The following is a 20,425-nucleotide window of genomic DNA, read 5'->3' on the forward strand; positions in this document are numbered from 1 at the left end:
GGGCATTTACACATACTTACACAACAACAAAATCTTCTTAATGGGTTGCACATATAATCTTGTCGTAGGATAGAGTTGTATAGTTGTCTCCTCATCATAGAGGATGGTTGACTGTGTTATCCCAATCAACATAGACTGTAAAAAAAAAAAAAAAAAGGCCCCTGAATGCAACATTATTCTATAGCCACTAATATAAATTTTGTCGCCCCCTAGCGGATTGTGTAATTGAGTACCAGAAAAGTTTGTCCATGTTTTTAGGTGTTTGAAGGTAGGGTTATTTTCCCCCGAACAGTAAATTCTGGAATAATCCGTGATGACATCATAATAATCTGGATTTGCTACATAGAAAATGTGCATGAGGCCACCTATGATTTTGAGTTTTATTTAAACTTAAGTGTTATCAGGCTATAGCAGTACATTAAACCTTTCAGTTTTAGAAGCAATTTAGCAAGTTAGTGACTAACATTTTTAAGACTTCATCAGGCTTTACTCTTCTTTGCAATTTATACTTAAACAAAACAAACAACTGCTATCACTACAATGTTGAAAACCATAAAAACTACAATCAGTAATACACACCCTAAAACTACACATTGCTGATCTTGAAAAACAAAAAAAAAATAAGATGACTAATCTGCCATGAGCTGTGTGTGTGTGTGATTGCTATTTTGAAGAACAGGGAGACAAATGGAGGAGAGTGATAATGTGTTTTGTCTGCCCATTTAATATCTCTTGTCTCAGCTCCCACATATGTATGCACATGCACACACACATTGCCTCATATGCGGAACTCAAACTGCCTGTCAATTTGAGCCCTTTACTCATTTCCGCTTGACGGAAACTGACAAACATGAAAAAAAGGAACAAGCCATCTTGATAGAAGTGACAAAGGCAGCATCGCTGTACAGACCACAACCCGCCCAAATCGAGAGGGGCAAAAACTGCTGTACAAAACAAAGGAAACTTCTTCAGCGATCTGACAGAGGCACACAGGTTCCCCCGATTAAATTTCTCAAAACCTTGGACAGAGGAGACTAAAGGTATTGTCTTTGAAAGTATATGTGTGTGTGTGTGTGCGTGTGTGTGTGTGTGTGTGTGTGTGTGTGTGTGTGTGTGGGGGGGGGGCATAAGGACAGAGAAAGTTAGGACAAGGTATGTATGTGTAAGGCTTCTGTATTAAAAATTCAGATCTGGGGTCATTTATTAGGTCGCATCACTCTATAGAGAGGTTAACTGGTGACAGATCAGAGCTTACATTTAGAAATATACAGATAAAGAAACTTTAGACCTCCAAAAGAGGCGAAGAATGGTGTAGTCATGTCATTTATTCATTGTAATGGCATTGTTTGTGATACCAGTCCTTGAAAATGCAGTTACATGGTGCACTAACACGTTTAAAGCGTTTAGCTTTAAAATGGGCTTAAATACTTTCAAACACACATAGTAATTTAGTATATTGGCCCTGTATGAACTTCTTGACTTGGGTGGATCTGAAAGCGGAAGTGTGCCTCCATGGTGATAGTTCAAGGCAGAACAGGAAGTGCTCCTCAAACTGGACGTATCAGAACAAAGTCACCCATCCAGTTTATAAGTGTGTGTCCATGTTAGTCAGTATCATGTGATATTGAACCCTGAAGATTAGCAAGTCATCTATCATCTCTTCTTCTTATTTAATACCTTAAATGGAAAACTGAAGTAGGTTTTGTATTATCAAATCTGTCAAGTTTGGTAGTTCTTGTACAGTTACAGCATATGTAACTCACCTTCTCACAGCACTTTTATCCTTCTTGAAAATGAATTATAAATGCATGTGTCAATGATTTTTATGCACGAATATGAAATAAAGCAGAGAGCATTAATATTTAGTGGAACTGAAATTGTCTCTCATATTTTAGGCATGTCATGTTATGATTTTGTTTTACAGAGTTTTAAAATGTTTTCCTCAGGCATTTTAACAATTTATTCACATATGAAAGTGTGTAATTTCTCACTCCTGACATATATAGGACTCTAAAATAATAATGGCCAAAACACCGAGTTTGGCATCAAGAATCATCTGACCATATTTCATGTCAGACCTGAAGATGGTGTGGGCAGTTTAATCAATGTGGTGGAACAACAAATCATTTAAGTGATTAATTATCAGTCTTGTTCATCTTCTTCTTGTCCTTGACTGTTTTGTCTGAGCTGTCACATATTTCCACTAGACAAAAACACAAAAAAATTGCATTTGTCACACATAATAGATCATTTAAAGAGCATTTGCTGAGCGGCCTTTCATAGCAACTTGTTATCAGTTTGACACTGTTACTAAATCTATCATATTTTTCATTCTCTCACTCTCTCCATCTTTGTCTCTCCTGTTTTCACCTCATCTCCTGGCGTCTGTCTACTCTGCTCTGTCAGACCTGTCTCCTTCATTTCTGTCTCTCTTTCTTCCTCTCTTTCTCCCAGTATGGCGGCGTGGGACCTGTCAGTCATAGTGGAGGACCTGGGGTCTGACGCTCCACCTGTCACCCTCAGCGTGACCTCTGAACTCCACGTCGGAGGGGTCATTCTCAAGCTGGTGGAAAAAACACGTAGGTCACTGTCTGCCTCTGTTTGTCTCAGTCTTTCTCTCTGACACAGACTAAAAATAGTTTGATTATTTGCATGGACGTATGTGGTGTTTTTGGTTTTAGTGTGGTCTTCTCTTCCTCCACTTCTTCCAGTAAACATAAAAAATGTCATAATTAGACACAAAACGTATGTTCCACCACCTGGTTTGTAAATGTGATTGAAAAAAACATAAAACAGCATATTAATCAGATTTTTCAAGGTTTCTGCAGCTTTATATTCAGAATATCCACTCGACCTGCACTAATGTAGAGTATAGTATATTAAAACCATTGTACATTGTATATTAAGCACTTAGTATAGCAAGGGGTCTATCTTTGGTCTGTATTTCCTTTCCTGTTATTTTTCTGTTTTCATTTCTATACTTTATTTGGTTATCGTATATGATATCATATACGATATGATACGTATGGTATATCGTACATGTGCCTCACTGTTTTTGTGATTTATGTGAAGCGGCTCCTGACAAGACAAGCAATGCATTTCACAGTGACATTCAAAAATATGTGTTTACTTCTCTACATCATCTTTAATCGGCAGTACGATTCTCTAAATGTCGTTTTATTTGTTGAATTATTTCATTGTCCATTTATTCAGAAGTCACTTCACGTTGAAGAGTCTGTTTCTTCCATAACTACTAAAACGGCGTGATGACGCAGAATAAATGACCCTGACGTGATTTGAACACGCAACCTTCTGATCTGGAGTCAGACGCGCTACCGTTGCGCCACAGAGTCTTAGATGCTAAGCAGAGCGGACAGGGACTACATAACACTGCTGTGGTGACTTTTTAACCGCAATGTTATAAGCGGCCATGTAATGTAGTAATGATCCCTTACAATAAACATTACTGAAAAAATAAAACACATTATTAAGTAGCGTTTTCACGAAAATCAAAGGGTGTTGTTGTCAATGCATACGGTATACACTTAGTGGACACTATTCCTACATCTGAACAATGTATTGCAATCCCATACACCTCGACCATGATTTGTATGAAAAAGCCTATGTGAAGTTTTTGCTGACTACTAGTTGAATATAATGCAATCCAGTGCAACAACAACAAGTACAACTATCACCTTTATGACTGTCAAGCAAAACTGAACATTTCTAAGCTTCATAAAGGTAGTAATAATGGCAGAATGTTGTTTTGGATTGTGATGCAGTAGATTGTAGCCTACTAAATAAAGTGAACAGTGAGTGTGTGCATCCACAGAAGCTTTATTATTCAGTAAAGCTACACAGAATTGATACCACATAAATGATTCAAGGATTCAAGTAAGAAAACTATGCATGAAAAAGGAGATAAATTGACTGATATATTTGAACACACAGCCTTCTGAGCTTGAGTGAGTCAGATGTGCTGAATTATGCCACAGGGTCTCTGAACTCAATCATTAATCTGGTGACAAATCGAACACTTTTGGAAAGAGGTAAACTGATGACTTTTATGTAGTTGCCACTTTAGTGGTCAAGAGAATAATTTATGTTCACATGACAAGTGATTCAGAAGCATAACAAATTATAAATTCACCACATGGCTTTTGTTCTGTGATTATAGAAGTCAACTACAGGTTTCACACATCACTGCTTTAAATGAATGAATGTTAACTCTGTTTTGGTTTTTTAGTGACATCTGTTTTGTTTCCATCCTCTGCAGAGATCAAGCGTGACTGGTCGGACCATGCACTGTGGTGGGATCAGAAGCAGCAGTGGCTGCTTCGGACAGCCTGGAGTCTGGAGAAATATGGCATCCACGCCGATGCCCGGCTGCTGTACATGCCCCAGCACAAGCCACTGAAGCTGGGTCTGCCCAGTGGCATGACCCTGAGGCTCCATGCCTGCTTCTCCAGCCCTGTCTTCCAGACCGTGATGGGCATCTGCAGAATGCTAAGTAAGCCTCTCTTTCTTTCTTTCTTTCTTTCTTTCTTTCTTTCTTTTTCTCTTTCTTTCTTTCTTTCTGCTTCTCTACATCCTTATGGCATTAGAGCTGAAAAAAGTATACTTACAGAAAATCATTACTTAAAACTGTAATGAATTGTTTTAAAAAGATGCATTAACTCATTTTTTCAAATCAAACAGTGGGTTTTAAATTACTTTTCCTCTCACAGTATGAATTCCTTCAGTTCCTTTTCTTACCTCTCCCTCGCAGTCATCTTGCTGCTTGTAAGAACTCACACTGTAATAGTTGTTCACAACCTAATTATTCTTCAAGATGTGTAAAAGTGTCTCATTAATATGTTGCAGTCTAATTGGATGTATCAACACACACACACACACACAAACACACACACACACACACACACACACACACACACACACACAAACACACACACACACACACACACACACACCACTGCCAGAAAAGAAGACCTTCGCCATCTGCTTCATGCTTTCATTCAGTCTAATTTTGGCACTTCTTGGTCTCAATTCCTCACCAGAAATCCCCAGGAGGTGACAGCAGACTGGAAAGGTTTTGAAAAGCAGCAGGCAGAGGGGAAATAATAAAATCTGTCAGTAGAAAAGCAGCTTAGAGGGAGCAGAGGTATAGATTAAGAAAGCTCTGATTTGTATCAAATTTACCATGCAGCAGGTAGATCAAACATGAAGAGAAGGAACAGAAACACAGATAAACCTCTGTTAAATCCCATTATGGATCAAAACAAAAGAGCCACTTCTACTGAAGGGCAGATTAAAACAGAAGCTTTTAACGATACTTGCTACTTAAAAACAAAAAACTGTTGAATCCATTTGGAAAGTGAATAATTCCATTAGCCTGTTATTCACAGTGGATTTATATACTGTGTATTCCAGGGTTTTCAGTCTAACAGGAAGCTCATTACTGGCAGAGGCAACCTTACAGAATAGAGACTGTTCCCTTCGGTGATTATGTGTCTCTCTGATACATGCAAAGTACTCACTGAGTACAGTAAATAGACGCAAGAGACTGACATTAGTGCATCCTACTGTAACTTCTAACAATAATCACTAATACCTAACAGCTACAATTAAGGAATAAATCAAAATCAGTTTGGTAAGCAGATAAATAAAGGTTTGTGACATATTGCTGGTCAGCACTGTTAATAACCATCTGAATGAAAGTCACATATAGTAAAAGTTTTAATGTGAATCCACAAACTCATTAAGATGTGACAGGTGCACAAGGTTGTATAGTACATGTTTTAAAGAGACTGTTTTCTTCTAAACATGGATTCGTGTTTCTCCTGCTCTGGTGTCAGATGCAGAGGAAATAGCTTGACTTCAGGTACCATCACCTTCCATATGAACTTGAACTGTAAATTACTTGACCCTAACATGATTTGAACACACAACCTTCTTATCTGGAGACAGATGCGCTACCGTAGCACCACAGAGTCTGCTACCACAGTTTAAGTGGTCAACAGATCATCTGATGAACCAAGCACCAGTATGTGTTAAATTGAGGTTTTCTACAGCAGTCTAGTTGACTTTGATGTGATATGAACATGCAACCTTCAGATAGGGAGTCAGCCCCACTACCGTTACTCCACAAAGTATCTTCAGAGCTTTCCAACGATCCAGTAAACCAATGAAAAACTAAACACCAGGGTTTCATGACCTTAATCTGCAAAGGACACCTGTCCATAATATACACTATGAGCTTCCTTACATTCTCAAAGAGGAGAAGAACTGACCCTGACGTGATTTGAACACGCAACCTTCTGATCTGGAGTCAGACGCGCTACCGTTGCGCCACAGAGTCTGCTTTCAATGGCCAACTGCTCAAAATATCAGCAGATGAACCAGCCCCTGGTAGATGATAAATGAAGGTATTCTACACATTGAAAAGGATCCTAGTTGACCTTAATGTGATATGAACATGCAACCTTCAGCTCGGGAGTCAGCCCCACAGGGTATCTTCGGGGCTTTCCAAAGATCCAGTAAACCGAGCCCTTCATTTTGATGAACTTCTTCTGCAAAGGAGACAAGTCCATTGTATATACTATGAGGCTCCTTATGTACTCAGAGAGCAGAAGAAGTGACCCTGACGTGATTTGAACACGCAACCTTCTGATCTGGAGTCAGACGCGCTACCGTTGCGCCACAGAGTCTGCTTTCCCTGGCCAACTGGTCAACAGATCACCTGATGAACCAAGACCCGGTCGGCATTAAATGGAGGTTTTCTACACATTGAAAAGCAGTCTAGTTGACCTTGATGTGATATGAACATGCAACCTTCAGATAGTGACTCAGCCCCACTACCAATAACCCACAGGGTATCTTCGGGGCTTTCCAAAGATGCACACTCAGAATTTTGATAAACTTCATCTGCAAAGGAGACAAGTCCATTATATATACTATGAAGTTCCTTATGTACTTAGAGAGCAGAAGAATTGACCCTGACGTGATTTGAACACGCAACCTTCTGATCTGGAGTCAGACGCGCTACCGTTGCGCCACAGAGTCTGCTTTCAATGGCCAACTGCTCAACAGATCAGCAGATGAACCAAGCACTGGCAGATGATAAGGTTTTCTAAATATTGAAAAGGATCCTAGTTGACCTTAATGTGATATGAACATGCAACCTTCAGCTCGGGAGTCAGCCCCACAGGGTATCTTCGGGGCTTTCCAAAGGTCCAGTAAACCGAGCCCTTCATTTTGATGAACTTCTTCTGCAAAGGAGACAAGTCCATTGTATATACTATGAGGCTCCTTATGTACTCAGAGAGCAGAAGAAGTGACCCTGACGTGATTTGAACACGCAACCTTCTGATCTGGAGTCAGACGCGCTACCGTTGCGCCACAGAGTCTGCTTTCACTAGCCAACTGCTCAACACATAAGGTGATGGGCCAAGCTCCGGTCGGTGTTAAATGGAGGTTTTTCTACACATTGAAAAGCAGCCTAGTTGACCTTGATGTGATAGGAACATGCAACCTTCAGATAGTGAGTTAGCTCCACTACCAATAGATCTTCGGGGGTTTCCAAAGATGCACACTCAGGATTTTGATAAACTTCATCTGCAAAGGAGACAAGTCCATTATATATACTATGAAGTTCCTTATGTAATCAGAGAGCAGAAGAATTGACCCTGACGTGATTTGAACACGCAACCTTCTGATCTGGAGTCAGACGCGCTACCGTTGCGCCACAGAGTCTGCTTTTGTAGGCTAACTTGTCAACGTATCAGGTGATGAACCAAGCCCTGGTAGGTGTTAAATAGAGGTTTCCTAGACATTTAAAAGCAGTCTAGTTGAGCTTGATGTGATATGAACATGCAACCTTCAGATAGGGACTCAGCCCCACTACTGTTACTCCACAGAGTATCTTCAGAGCTTTCCGACAATCGACTAAACCAATGAAAAACTAAAAAGCAGGGTTTCATGACCTTCATCTGCAAAGGAGACAAGTCCATTATAATACACTAGAAGCTTCCTTATGTTCTCAGAGAGCAGAAGAATTGACCCTGACGTGATTTGAACACGCAACCTTCTGATCTGGAGTCAGACGCGCTACCGTTGTGCCACAGAGTCTGCTTTGTATGTCTAACTTGTCAACACATCAGCTGATGAACCAAGCCCCGGTCGGTGTTAAATGGTGGTTTTCTAGAAATTTTAAAGCAGTCCATTTGAGCTTGATGTGATATGACAAACTAAACACTGGTTCAGGGAGTTTAAATTGATACTGATTTTTTAATTGTCAGGAGGAGAGTTTGACTTTGATGATCTTCATTTGCTAAGGATACTAGTACATTATATGCACTAGAAGGTTCCTAATACACCAACAGCAGAACACTTGAGTCTGACATGATTCAAATATACAACCATCTGATCTGGGGTCAGACACCCTACCATTGCGTCACAGAGTATCTTTGGGCCCTTTCACAGAGCCATGATCCAGTTTGGAGTAAACATTTACCAAAAATTGGTTACCATTTTACATTTACATCCATGCCCTCTTTTTTACCTCTGCAGACATCCGTCGCCCTGAGGAGCTCTCCCTCCTTCGGCCCTTAGAGGAGAAAAAGAAGAAGAAAGATAAAGACTCAACAGAGGAGATCTACGACCTGACCGAGGTGCCCCTCTCCTCGGGTACACTCATCACACTCCCTTCACTCTCCAGGCCCCAAATTCACACATATTATAAGCGGTGTGTCTTAGCAAAAATATTTAAAAGCAAATGAGGTTGTAACAATAATCACTGAAAAATCTTTCTGTTGTAGCATCTGTTTTGTCTCTGAGAAAGGATTATAGTATTTTGTATAGTTGTCTTCAAAAGGCTTCATACACACAGAGAGTCGTATGTGGTCTTTCTGAAAATTATCCAGAGGTAAACCTGAGGGACAGTGGAGAAGATTAATCATAGAGTCTTAAGCACACCTAACAGCAGTCTTCATCTGACAGCCATGACTGTTTTCTTAAGCAGCTACTGTGCATTTTAGAGCAGAAATGGAGACATTTATTACAGAGGCCAGACTTTTATTTTGGTGTCTGTGAAGTTAACTCCCTGTAAAATTTAAATATAACTCTCTTACTCCCTCTTCTCTTACAGTGTCCCGGCCCTGTCTGTATAACGGCATGCCAGCTCACTTTGCTGACTCACCTCAGATGGAGGCCATATACAAGATGCTGTCAGTTACTCAGCCTCCCCCCGCCCCAGAAGTCATAGCCAAGCAGTACCGCCCAGCCAGTGTGGTGGACAAGGCCCACATCAATGGCAGGTATGCCTTTACACATACATGCATGCTAAAAGTTTAGTGTATTAAAAAAGTTTATTAAAAAACATGACAATGAGAAACTGTTGATTAACATAATTATAATTAGTCATTCACAAATGGAACAAAAGTCAAATGGAAGATATATCTATAAATATATTTATTTAGGTTACTAGTTTAGTTTGCATATAAACTTATTAATTTATTTAGTTTTTTGGGTGTTGTTTTGTGCTAGTTTGTGATGTCATACTTACTCACAACATGTGTTATCTAAACGTAATCTCTCTGATTTCTGTTGGAACATCAAGACAGTAAAGTTCTGAGGCACTGTGGTAGTTTTCTTCCACTTGTGAGTATATGTTTGAGAAAATACAGACTTATTCTCTTTTTTTCCTCAGGTGGTTGGACTCATCCCGTAGTCTTATGCAGCAGGGCATCCAAGAAAATGACCGACTCTGGCTTCGCTTCAAATACTTTTCCTTCTATGACATAGAACCCAAGGTGTGTGTGTGTGCGTGTGTGTGTACATGTTGTGTTAACAGATAGAGTATGTGTATGTTTTTGTATTTGTATTTCTCAGTCCTTCCCTTCTTTGACCTCCACCCTTCCTCTCTGGCCCTGCAGTACGATGTTGTGCGTCTGACCCAGCTGTATGAACAGGCTCGCTGGGCCATCCTGCTGGAGGACATCGACTGCACAGAGGAGGAGATGATGCTGTTTGGTGCTCTGCAGGTAGAAAACAATACTGCTGAAGGGGAAATAAGTGCATCACGTTGGAGACATCACGTTAAAAATACTCTACAGGAAGAGGACGATAACCTCATGAAACTCTTATCACATAACTACAGGAAAAGTTTCACTATTTATATGCAAACATGGTCAAAGACATCTAATGAAGATACCAGTCAGTCAGAAACCAACTGTGAGCAGAGTCTGCCTTCACATTATGTCAATAAATTACACTTTCAGTAATATACATTGTTTGATAAAATAATACATGAAAACTATAATTTGATAACAGAACCATAAAAACTGGACCAAACAGACATTCAAAGAGGGATAGGAAAGCATCTGTCTGCTGATTTGAATAATACATATTATATCTGTGTTTTATTTATTTATTTAGTTTAGTTTTTTGCTTTAAGGTTACAATTATGTCACAATCAAAATCCCACTCAGTGGATTTAAAATGCACTTGAAGACTATTCTAATTTACGGTTACAATTTTTAGTATCCAGATGAAACAAGTAGTTACAACACAGTTTGAGTTATTTTCTCCTTTAACATCTCATATAAGGTTAAAAGCTTGTCACTCTCCTCTCTTATATTCAAACTCATGTAGTACCACATCAGTAAGGTTTCTCAGTCGGAGCCGCAGATGATGAGTTCCAGTGCAGCCATGGACGACCTGGAGTCAGCCCTGCAGTCCCTGGAAGTCAAGATGGAGGGAGAGAGCAGCTCCGCATCCGAGATGCTGGTCAGACATATTGGTTTAACTTGTATGTCAGCTACTGTTACGCTTGACTCAGCTGTTTAACTTTATCATGGCTGAAGCAGTTGACAGTAGCGGCAAGCCTGAGGTCAACACAAATGGTGAAAAAGAAATGGGAGAAATGGCAACTGTTTTTTTGATAGCTCAAATGTTTAAAACAGCTTGGTGTCAGTGATAAGAGAAATTGTCAATAAAGGTTACATGAAATGTTACAGCACATGAGGGCCTTCTAAAACTATCTATTCATTTGTGTTAAAACATCAGCTGCAATTACATCATTTAAGATGTTATATTTTTGCAATCAGAGGGTTCATGATTAGCAGTTACCTTGGTTATCATCATGCATTTCACTTTCCTACCTCGAAAACTAGAACAGAAAATCTCAGTTCAGTTTTGTGTGATGTATAAGTTTCTATAGGATTTTGCATAGAAAGAACAGAAGATACTCAAGAAAATTTTCTGTTGCTGCTTCCCTGAAACAAGATGGTGAAAAGGGGAGCTAATTTATAAACTGAAAGGTCTTTGTCTTTGTTGTCTGTCATCCAGGAAAACATGACTGCTCCAGAGCTCAACGACTATCTGAAGATATTCAGGTGAGATTCATTTTGCAGTTACTCAGTCCTCTCAGGTACTAATAAGATTCTTTCTTTATAACCATATAAACATATATAAACATCTGCTATATAATAGATATTTAATCCATTGACTAGGAAAGCAGCAGTTTTCTGAAATTTTTTATTTTATTTTCTACCATATATGAGGAGGAAACGTCTTGATAAAAACGATCAAAGTGTTCTGGTGAAACTGAGCTATGTGACTGTATGTTTCAGGCCAAAGAGATTGACACTGAAGGGATACAAGCAGTACTGGTTTAAGTTCCAGGATACCTCAATCTCTTATTTCAAGAGCAAAGAGGAGAGCATTGGGGAGCCGATTCAGCAGATAAACCTCAAAGGTACTTATTATATTGTTGTACTTTCCATCATTTTGATATTTCCCTGCTATGTAACCAATGATATACTCAGTTATCAATAGAACCATAAGTATATATGAATTAGTAGCCAATGAAATAGCAGTCATTGCTTAGCAACATGTTTATTCAGATCTTTGTAATATCACTGCTGAAAGATTACTACATACTACAGTATACAGTAATGCTAATGAGAAAACGCACATACACACACACACCCAGACAGAGAGAGAGAGAGAGAGAGAGAGAGAGAGAGAGAGAGAGAGAGAGAGAGAGAGAGACATTTATGGTAAAGAGTCAAAGTCAGAGACAGAGTCTAAAAACAAATTTCAGGGCTTGAACTTTAACAAAGAAGAATATCAACACTAATGTATATGAGAACATAGACACAGAAGATTAACTGTAAGTGTGATTCAGGCATGGGCCATGTACTCAAGATGTCATGGAAGTCTGACTCAGTGCTCATATTGCTCATCTATCTGTTCCCATCGTATCTCTGTCTAACCGATAAATGTCACATTTCAGTATTAAATGTTGCTTTGATATCCATCTCACACACAGGATGTGAAGTGGCTCCAGACGTTAACATGGCCGCACAGAAGTTCCTTATCAGACTCCTGATACCAGCACCTGAGGGCATGAACGAGGTTTATCTGCGCTGTGAAAACGTGAGGCCACACACACCCACATACACCCACACCCACACCACACACACACACACACATACACACACACATACATACACACACACACCACATACACACACACACACCCACATACACCCACACATTCACACCACACACACACACACACACACACACACACCACACACACCCACACAGACACACACACACCTGTCTCCCCTCATTTCTGTATGTGACATCCTGTCATTTCCACCACCTCTCTCTGAATACCTCTGTCTTTGTCCCACTATCGCACATCTCTGACCACAGTCGCATCACTCTCTCACGCTTTCTCTCTCTGTCTTTTAACCTGCTCTGTGTCTTTGTCTCTCACACGCCAGGAGCAGCAATATGCTCAGTGGATGGCGGCATGTCGGTTGGCCTCCAAAGGCAAGAGCCTCGCAGACAGCAGTTACCAGAGTGAAATACAGAGCATCCACTCCTTCCTGGCAATGCAAAAGACCAACTCCAGTTCCCATGGCAACGTACCTGCCAACGATGAAAGCATCAATACACACAGTCTGGTATCACCACGCTACCATAAGAAGTACAAACCAAAACAGGTACAGGAGCCACAGAAGAGGAGGAATTTGCACACAGACACACAAAAAAAGATCAGAATAGTAGATGTGACATCTCATATCTACAGCAGAGCACAGGACTACTGGATCACACCAGTCTCTCCTTTATTGAGCCTTTATATTGTGTATGACATCTAACAATGTGCAAAATTCCAATGGAAATGAAATTAATCATTCAACATCAACAGTACAGTGATTTTGAACAATTGAGCTGACTGAATAGTTCTGCAGCTGAAACCCATACCCAGTTTGTGCTCAAAGCAACCAACATAAAATTACATCTGATCTTTACCCTGTGCCTGTTCCTCCAGCTGACCCCTCGTATTCTGGACGCGTACCAAAACGTGGCTCAGCTCTCACTGACGGATGCAGTGACGCGCTTCCTGCAGATCTGGCAGGCTCTGCCTGACTTTGGCCTCTCGTACATCGTTGTCAGGTTAAGTTTAAAGTTTAATTTAAATGTTTTCAGAATTCATTGAATGCCAGTTAGCATCGATTTAAGCCCTAATTTTCACAACATGAAAGGTGGGAAAACTAGACAAAAGTCACATATAGTGTAACTGGGTTAAAATGGGTTAATATATACAGTAAGTATTATGTAAGAAAACATTTACTCATACACAGCATAAATATTGAGATTGTATTGAGAGTCTTTTCAGATCAGATCTCACTAGCAGCTGTAATTTAAGAAAATGCAAATTTTGTAAAATTACATTTAAGACTAAAAAACAAATCTATCTAAAAGGCAAAAATTTGGATTTTTTTAAAACAAGTTTTAGTCCTCAGTTGCTATCTGCTAGACACAATTCTGCAGATGAATTTCTGATATAGTGCTCCTTTGGGAAACTTTCTGAAACTAATTTGCTGTGTGTCGGCAGTCCCTGCTCCTGAAGTAGCAGTGTTGTAAATATGAGTGTTGATAAGAGTAGAAAACATAGGAAAACAAGTGGTATCCAATTCAGCTAGCATTCAACTCAGTTAGGTTTCAAAATTTTGGAGGGTTAAAGAGTTGCTTTTGTCAGGATTTTGAAATACAGGAAGCTGAAAGACGTTTTTGACCAACAGGTTCAAAGGTAGCCGAAAAGACGAGGTACTGGGCATCGCTCCAAACCGCCTGATCCGCATCGACCTGGGGGTGGGTGACGTGGTCAAGACCTGGCGCTACAACAACATGAAGCAGTGGAACGTCAACTGGGACATACGACAGGTCAGACTCATTCTTTAATCAGGCTTCTGTAAGGGAGGACAGTTTGCATGATATATTTGTTGCTGAATTAGCTCAAGAAAAGTTTCCACGTGTCTAGTATTCACAAAATCTTATGTCACTATGCTGTTGTGATAACTTAATTCAAGGTCAAAACTGGTCAATATGACTCAATTAAGACTTTGAAAACCTACAAACCAGGTATGACTTCAGCTACACACAGAAAATGCCTCAATGAATGCTGGCAGCATCATTGGCCATAAAACTTCTGAAATGGGAGTAAAGGGAAGGTAATGTAAAGTAATGGGAAGTAAAGTGACCTCATTAACACCAGGACTCCAGACTGAGACCTGTGTGTGTGAGTTAAAATTTCATGTGTATGATCATCAGGCTGTTTTGGTGCCCTTCCAGCACCGGTGCTGCATCATGCTATTGTGTTTGAAAGTAGTGCTTTTTCCTCTACTTCACTGGCTCAGTTGTTCTCTCCCTACCCGCACTCCCCCTGCCTGCACTTTCATCATCAGTGCATGTGTCTACATGTTCCAAGGATTAAGCTGTCTATGCAGGTCAGGGTTTTTTAATACCCGCACCCACCAGGCTCGTTGTGAGAGCCAATACACACCACCCAAAAACATGCATTAATCAACCACCCAAACTCAACCTGACCCGCAAACTGCCTAAAGTATTATAAACCAGAGGGGCACACAGATAATACAGACCTCCACCAAGGCCAATGTCAAACAACATACACTAGACTTCAGAGAAAAAAATTCAAACTCATGGTAATTTAATGGGTTCTACCTTGGCCCATGCCCCATCCCTCAACCAAATTCGGTGCAAATCAGTTCAGTACTTTTTTCATAATCCTGCTGACAAATACAGGTGAAAACATACCCTCCTTGGCGGAGGTAATTATGGTCTTGGGTGCATTGAAATATATGATAGATATAAATTACGCTATCATTCAATGATGCAGATTATTAACAACCATGACATTAGGTGGACCTGCACCTTATGGTGTGTGTGTGTGTGTGTTTGAGAGAAAGGGACAGAGAGAGGGGGAGAGAAGGTGAAAGGTGCACAGCCTGGCCTATTGCATGTAATTCAGACAGCCTATAACCAAAGCCTATCGCATCAACATTGTATTTTGTAGCTGTGTGCAATTTCACCCGCGTAAAATGTTTTCAACCCTTATAGTATGCATTTATCTTAAAATAATTTACTTCACTTCTGTGTGTGTGTGTGTGTGTGTGTGTGTGTGTGTGTGTGTGTGTGTGTGTGTGTGTGTGTGTGTGTGTTTCTGACCCCTCCAGATGGCCATTGAATTTGAAGGCAATGTCAACATTGCTTTTAGCTGTGTGACTGCGGACTGCAAAATTGTTCACGAGTTTATTGGAGGCTACATTTTCATGTCGACACGCAGTCGTGAGAGGAGTGACACGCTCAATGAGGAACTCTTCCACAAGCTGACTGGTGGCCATGAAGCTCTCTAAGACAGATCTTAACATGATTTATTGTTGCGTTCAGTCAACCATTAATGGTCAGAACAGTATGAGGGTTAAAATAAGATAATCTGCTCGTGTGTACATATGAAAACCCACCTTGTCAATCCACTTAAGTTCTTATCTAGCCTTTGTTCCACACACACACACGCTGTTAATCGTAAGATACATCATAGGTTGGAAGACTTTAAATATTCAGACAGTGGTCCTCGTTGTGACTTCCAGTTTCCTCCAGGATGGACTGCTGCTGGGCCAAACTGCTGGTCATCTGGTTCAGCATCAGCAGGACTAAATCAAACTCATGGAAATGTAAAACCACTTTGATAAGCCAGCAGCTACTTTTTCTTTCCATCTGTACAGAACTATAATCAGAATCGTCCAGGATGCAAAGCCTTACTTTGCGCAGAGCTGTATTCTTACTGTCACAGACTTATGTTAGAAATGACTAACACATTACAAGAGCCACATTATTATTAAAGCTAGGAATTAAAAACAGTGATGATATAATGCGTGCCAATATAAAATGTTTACCATTAACTAAATAAATATAGCAAATTTTCATTCTCTGTTGTTGTCTTCACTCATTGTCGTTGTGACATATGGTGATAACTTCTGTTGTTTCTTACACAGGAAGCTTCAAACCAATTATCTCCTCGCACATGCTGCGTGTGTCCATATCTTCATAAGAAACTGTTAAGGCAGCCTGTTAACGAAAACCACAGTGTCTGCATCCTCTGTTTTCCCATACTTAGTCATGTGACTAACCACACATGCAATATGTCTTCAAATGTTCATTTTCGTTTATTTAAAGGCCTGGCTGGTTGTTGCCAACAGTTATTGTATCTGATTGTAACCATTATTACATATTTTACAGCTGCTTGGTGAAAACTGTCTTGGCAGTCAATCAAGTTTATTTATTACAAACAATGCAAAAGAGAAAACAAAGCCTCTATACTTATAAATAAAAAGTGACAATTGTCAACATGAACTGGTTGAATTCTCATATAAAAATAAGGTTTCTCTACAGCCATACTGATCCTTTCAATAATAACACAAAAATTAAAAGTTTTCCAATTTAGTCCCATTTAGGATAAATTCTGAATGCACTCTCCTATTTCTGACCAAAATTGCCTCACAAGGATGTTCCTGCCAAACAACAAATGTTACCAAGGGAACTAGGATAAGTATCAACCAACCATGGGATGCTAGCAAAGTCAGGTGAGCCTTCTTGCGACCAATGACAAATCAGTATCCCCTGCGGCTACTGCAGCGGCAGGATGCTCCCTGAAACACAGGACAAGACTGACCTCAGTGAACAAGTAAATGTTGGCACTCAATCTTTGTTTTAAAACATAATCTATATTAAATGAATCCATGTGATAGTTTTTCTTACTTGTAGGTCTCAGTCTTAAGGCTCGACTGAAGTATTTCGGAAGAAGTTTTCCTTCTGTGTTGCCTGCAGTCAGCAATACACCGTTCTCTGACCAGAAGAATTCAATACCTTCTGTATATTCAAATATACACATAAAATACATGTAAGAGAGATTCTGCCTAAACATATAGACTGAATTGAGTGTATTGGGCAACAGTCGATAGTGGATAAGATTACCGGCAAGAGCTTTGGGCACATCGATAAACACGGCTAGATCACAGTCTTTCCTCATGCCTGGTGGGAAAACGAAATAACTCAGTAGTACCAATTTACTTTAATATTCAGCAGACCTGCTTCTGTTTCTCTCTCTCACACACACACAGCTTACCGCTGATGATGCCATCCTCCCCAGGGAGGCCTGATGCCAGGTGTATGTGTGTCCTCTTCATGCGGCTCAGGCCCTGCTGCTGGATGGAGCTCCATTTGCACAGGTAGGAGCCATGAACAGCTTCAGCTGGGCAGTCTGGAGAACCAGCCAGGACCGGTTTCAGCTCCAAATCCCTTACCTGACCTCAGCAATGGAACTAGTATTAACACAGCATTTTGTATACTGGACTTTTTTGGACCACATTAAGATTCATACACAGAGTTCTGTTGAAACTACAGCTTTGATGCTTAATTAGTTGTGAAGGTCTTAGAGTTAAATTGAAGATTAAGGGAAGATTAGGAGAAAAACTGAGGACTCGATTAAAATGTAACCAAACACCAGTGAGTGTTTATATGTAACCTGTGTTCAGCTGACATGTCAGCCTTTACAACAAATGCCTCTGTCAACAATTCAGGTGGCTAAAATCACACAACAAACAAAACTTAACACCAAATCAAACTTGAGGAGCCACCTTAGCACCAGAGTTGGTGCTGCTATTTCCAGTGTCTTTTTGTACCATCACCTAAAAATGATTACACTTCTTTTAGGGGATAAAAAATGATTAGAGTGATGGAGAGGACTAAAGACATATGTCATCTTAAAATTAGATTGCAGTGGGACAGAATTGAGCGCATTTAACAGGAAGTAAATATTTTGCAAAATGTAAATGTACAGTTTATATACTTGTATCTGAAAAAATGAATAGAACTGTCATTTACATTGTCTTTCATTCAGACTCTCCCACACATACTGTACAAATATAAAACACAGACTTGGCCTCTGAAATCTTCGTATACTTCATGTTGCTGTTTGGTTTTATATCTCTGAGTGACTGGAGAAATGACACAATTTTTCCATTACCCAGACCTCATGTACATTTATCATGTTAGTAAGTCCAGAGGAAAACTTGTTCTGTCTAAAAGCAATTTTGGTGTAAATTAAATATACTGTACAAATGCAACACTGAATACAACAGATACGCATCCTCGCATGCTGGCTTGCTGATGAAAACAAATATCCCCTTTCCAGTGCCATTTGTAGGTGTCCACATGTCTCTTTTCAGGAACACAGACACCTCATCTAAAATATACTACTCTGTTTACCTGCACTGTGTGGCCCTGATTAGCTCGAATCTGCAGGCGTCCATCTTCTGGGTGGGGAGAGAGCTTGAAGCGCTGTTTGTCATTTGTGGCCACAACTCTCTCGACATCTTCCAATGAGTATAAGCGAAACTGCGGGTGAGCCAGGAGTTCCTCCACAAACACAAAGCCATCTGTGAGGATGAGAACTGTTATGGCTATGGTCACATTTCCACAACGGATTTTCTCTCTTGCACTGTACACTGCACTGGAATACATTTACAGTCTGCAAGCATTTTGTGAAACGAACAATACAGATGTTCATGTTATGACTGATGTAGAAAGAAAGCCCCTGCCATTTCTAGACCTGTTTAACAATGCTAATTTACCACAAGATCAAAAATCATGTCACATGGTCAATGTAAGTTTGGTGGTGACATAATTGTTGAGCTCTGCCAAGACTGAATGCGGCACACCAGAGGGTTTTTCTTTCATTGCTAGGCAAAGGAGAATATAGCCTTTGATGTAGATGAAGCTCTGGCCTGACCCAGTACAAAGGCATGATGCTGAGGCTGAATAAAGTGTAATGTGCTTTTCATTTGTCTTTGTCCTTTTGGCCTTTTGCTGTACTGAAGTTTTACTGTATGCAAGTGCTTGCAGTACTTAGAGTAGGCAATACTGTAACTGTTACTGAGGTGTGTTACTTTAGAAGTATTAAACTTCTTAAGCTACATGCCCTAAACACTGTGTTTTCCATTTTTTATGTAGTGTGCAATGAATGTTCAGTACGTAGTGTTTTTATTTTGATTGGCTTTGTGTCTGACCTGAAAACTGTTTGATTTTGAGAACTGATGACACAGTTTTGAAGCGAGTCAGAGGTTTTGTAAATGTGGTTTAACATCTGGGTTTTGTGTTTACAGTTTTGAGAAAAGCATGCAAAGTTTCAAGACATGTTTTAGCAATTGTGAAAAATAAAAAGTCAATACTTGCTATCAAAGTTCTGTCAGAAGCTGTCACAGTATCAGTAAAGGGACACTTGTATTACCTAGACCAGACTATGAGCAATTCACCTGTACCCATTTGAAGACCCATCTGCTTGGCTCCATGGCGAAGAGCATAGGATATGGATTTGGACAGGCGGACATCCTTGTCCTGGTAAAGAGTGACAGACAGACACTCTCAATTTCATCTCTAATTATAGCTATAGTTTAAAAATAGGACCTAGGCTTTACCATGCCAAACAATTCACCCTGCTTGCCTTGAATCACAGACATGTCATGGGTCACAAATTAGTCTTTGTTATTAAAGAAAAGGGGCACTATCCCAGTTTATACGACTGAAGTCTCTCACCTCTCCACCACGATTTCTTCTCCCTCCTCTGCCTCCTCTTCCTCCCCTATCACTGTCCATTGAAATGCAGGCAGCTCAGACCTTCAGATCATAATCAGAAGCTGTTGGATATTGTATCATATAGTGTGGTGAATTTAATTCAGCGAAACGTTACACAAGATCACAGCTGTGGTCAACAAACTGTTGTCAACAAACGTACAGTTAGCTCCCACTTCCTGTCTGTTCGCGTTATCCGCTTGTAGGTGGCAGTGTGGCGGGTGGAGTGGAGCTGCGGTAGCCAGCCACCACAGAGGAAAAGCTGCATCTTGTCAGGGAGGAAAACACTCAGACAGCCAGCAGGTGTTGGTGACAAAATATTCATCACAATCGCAAAAGTATGAGGTACCTCAGATGGGAATTGGTGGTTCTTATTTCAGGGTAACTTACAACTCATGCTGATAGATGCGCCACTGGAGCT

General features: G+C 40.2%; 2 protein-coding genes and 7 non-coding genes across 10 annotated transcripts; 1 reads left to right on the forward strand and 8 right to left on the reverse strand.

Moving 5' to 3' along the window:
* Positions 1–868: 868 nt before the first annotated feature.
* Positions 869–19,615, forward strand: fermt3b (FERM domain containing kindlin 3b). Of its 2 annotated transcripts, none has more exons than XM_087174262.1 (15): positions 869–1,040; positions 2,407–2,579; positions 4,277–4,510; positions 8,569–8,685; positions 9,146–9,314; positions 9,707–9,809; positions 9,933–10,040; positions 10,651–10,785; positions 11,347–11,393; positions 11,631–11,755; positions 12,332–12,438; positions 12,795–13,016; positions 13,346–13,470; positions 14,100–14,241; positions 17,496–19,615. In XM_087174262.1, exons 2-15 carry the CDS (start codon positions 2,456–2,458, stop codon positions 17,532–17,534), a joined length of 1,797 nt encoding a protein of 598 aa, XP_087030388.1. In that variant the 5' UTR covers positions 869–1,040; positions 2,407–2,455; the 3' UTR covers positions 17,535–19,615. The 2 variants fall into 2 exon arrangements, with proteins under 2 accessions (XP_087030388.1, XP_023263125.1); XM_023407357.2 differs by lacking the exon at positions 17,496–19,615 and adding an exon at positions 15,552–16,301.
* On the reverse strand, positions 3,282–3,353 carry trnaw-cca (transfer RNA tryptophan (anticodon CCA)). The gene has a single exon. It is a non-coding gene; the product is annotated as a tRNA-Trp (tRNA).
* On the reverse strand, positions 6,287–6,358 carry trnaw-cca (transfer RNA tryptophan (anticodon CCA)). Its single transcript has one exon. It is a non-coding gene; the product is annotated as a tRNA-Trp (tRNA).
* trnaw-cca (transfer RNA tryptophan (anticodon CCA)) lies at positions 6,636–6,707 on the reverse strand. The gene has a single exon. It is a non-coding gene; the product is annotated as a tRNA-Trp (tRNA).
* On the reverse strand, positions 6,991–7,062 carry trnaw-cca (transfer RNA tryptophan (anticodon CCA)). Its single transcript has one exon. It is a non-coding gene; the product is annotated as a tRNA-Trp (tRNA).
* On the reverse strand, positions 7,335–7,406 carry trnaw-cca (transfer RNA tryptophan (anticodon CCA)). The gene has a single exon. It is a non-coding gene; the product is annotated as a tRNA-Trp (tRNA).
* Positions 7,681–7,752, reverse strand: trnaw-cca (transfer RNA tryptophan (anticodon CCA)). Its single transcript has one exon. It is a non-coding gene; the product is annotated as a tRNA-Trp (tRNA).
* trnaw-cca (transfer RNA tryptophan (anticodon CCA)) lies at positions 8,056–8,127 on the reverse strand. Its single transcript has one exon. It is a non-coding gene; the product is annotated as a tRNA-Trp (tRNA).
* trpt1 (tRNA phosphotransferase 1) lies at positions 16,523–20,135 on the reverse strand. Its single transcript, XM_023407360.2, has 7 exons — positions 19,969–20,135; positions 19,689–19,770; positions 18,643–18,812; positions 17,501–17,678; positions 17,350–17,406; positions 17,134–17,244; positions 16,523–17,024 (listed from the first exon to the last, which is right to left on the reverse strand). Exons 1-7 carry the CDS (start codon positions 20,026–20,028, stop codon positions 17,002–17,004), a joined length of 681 nt encoding a protein of 226 aa, XP_023263128.1. The 5' UTR covers positions 20,029–20,135; the 3' UTR covers positions 16,523–17,001.
* Positions 20,136–20,425: the final 290 nt, after the last annotated feature.

This window comes from Seriola lalandi, unplaced genomic scaffold, assembly GCF_002814215.2.
Source record: "Seriola lalandi dorsalis isolate HSWRI2012SDOR001 ecotype SW California unplaced genomic scaffold, Sedor1 jcf7180002054333, whole genome shotgun sequence".
Classification (NCBI taxonomy): domain Eukaryota; kingdom Metazoa; phylum Chordata; class Actinopteri; order Carangiformes; family Carangidae; genus Seriola; species Seriola lalandi.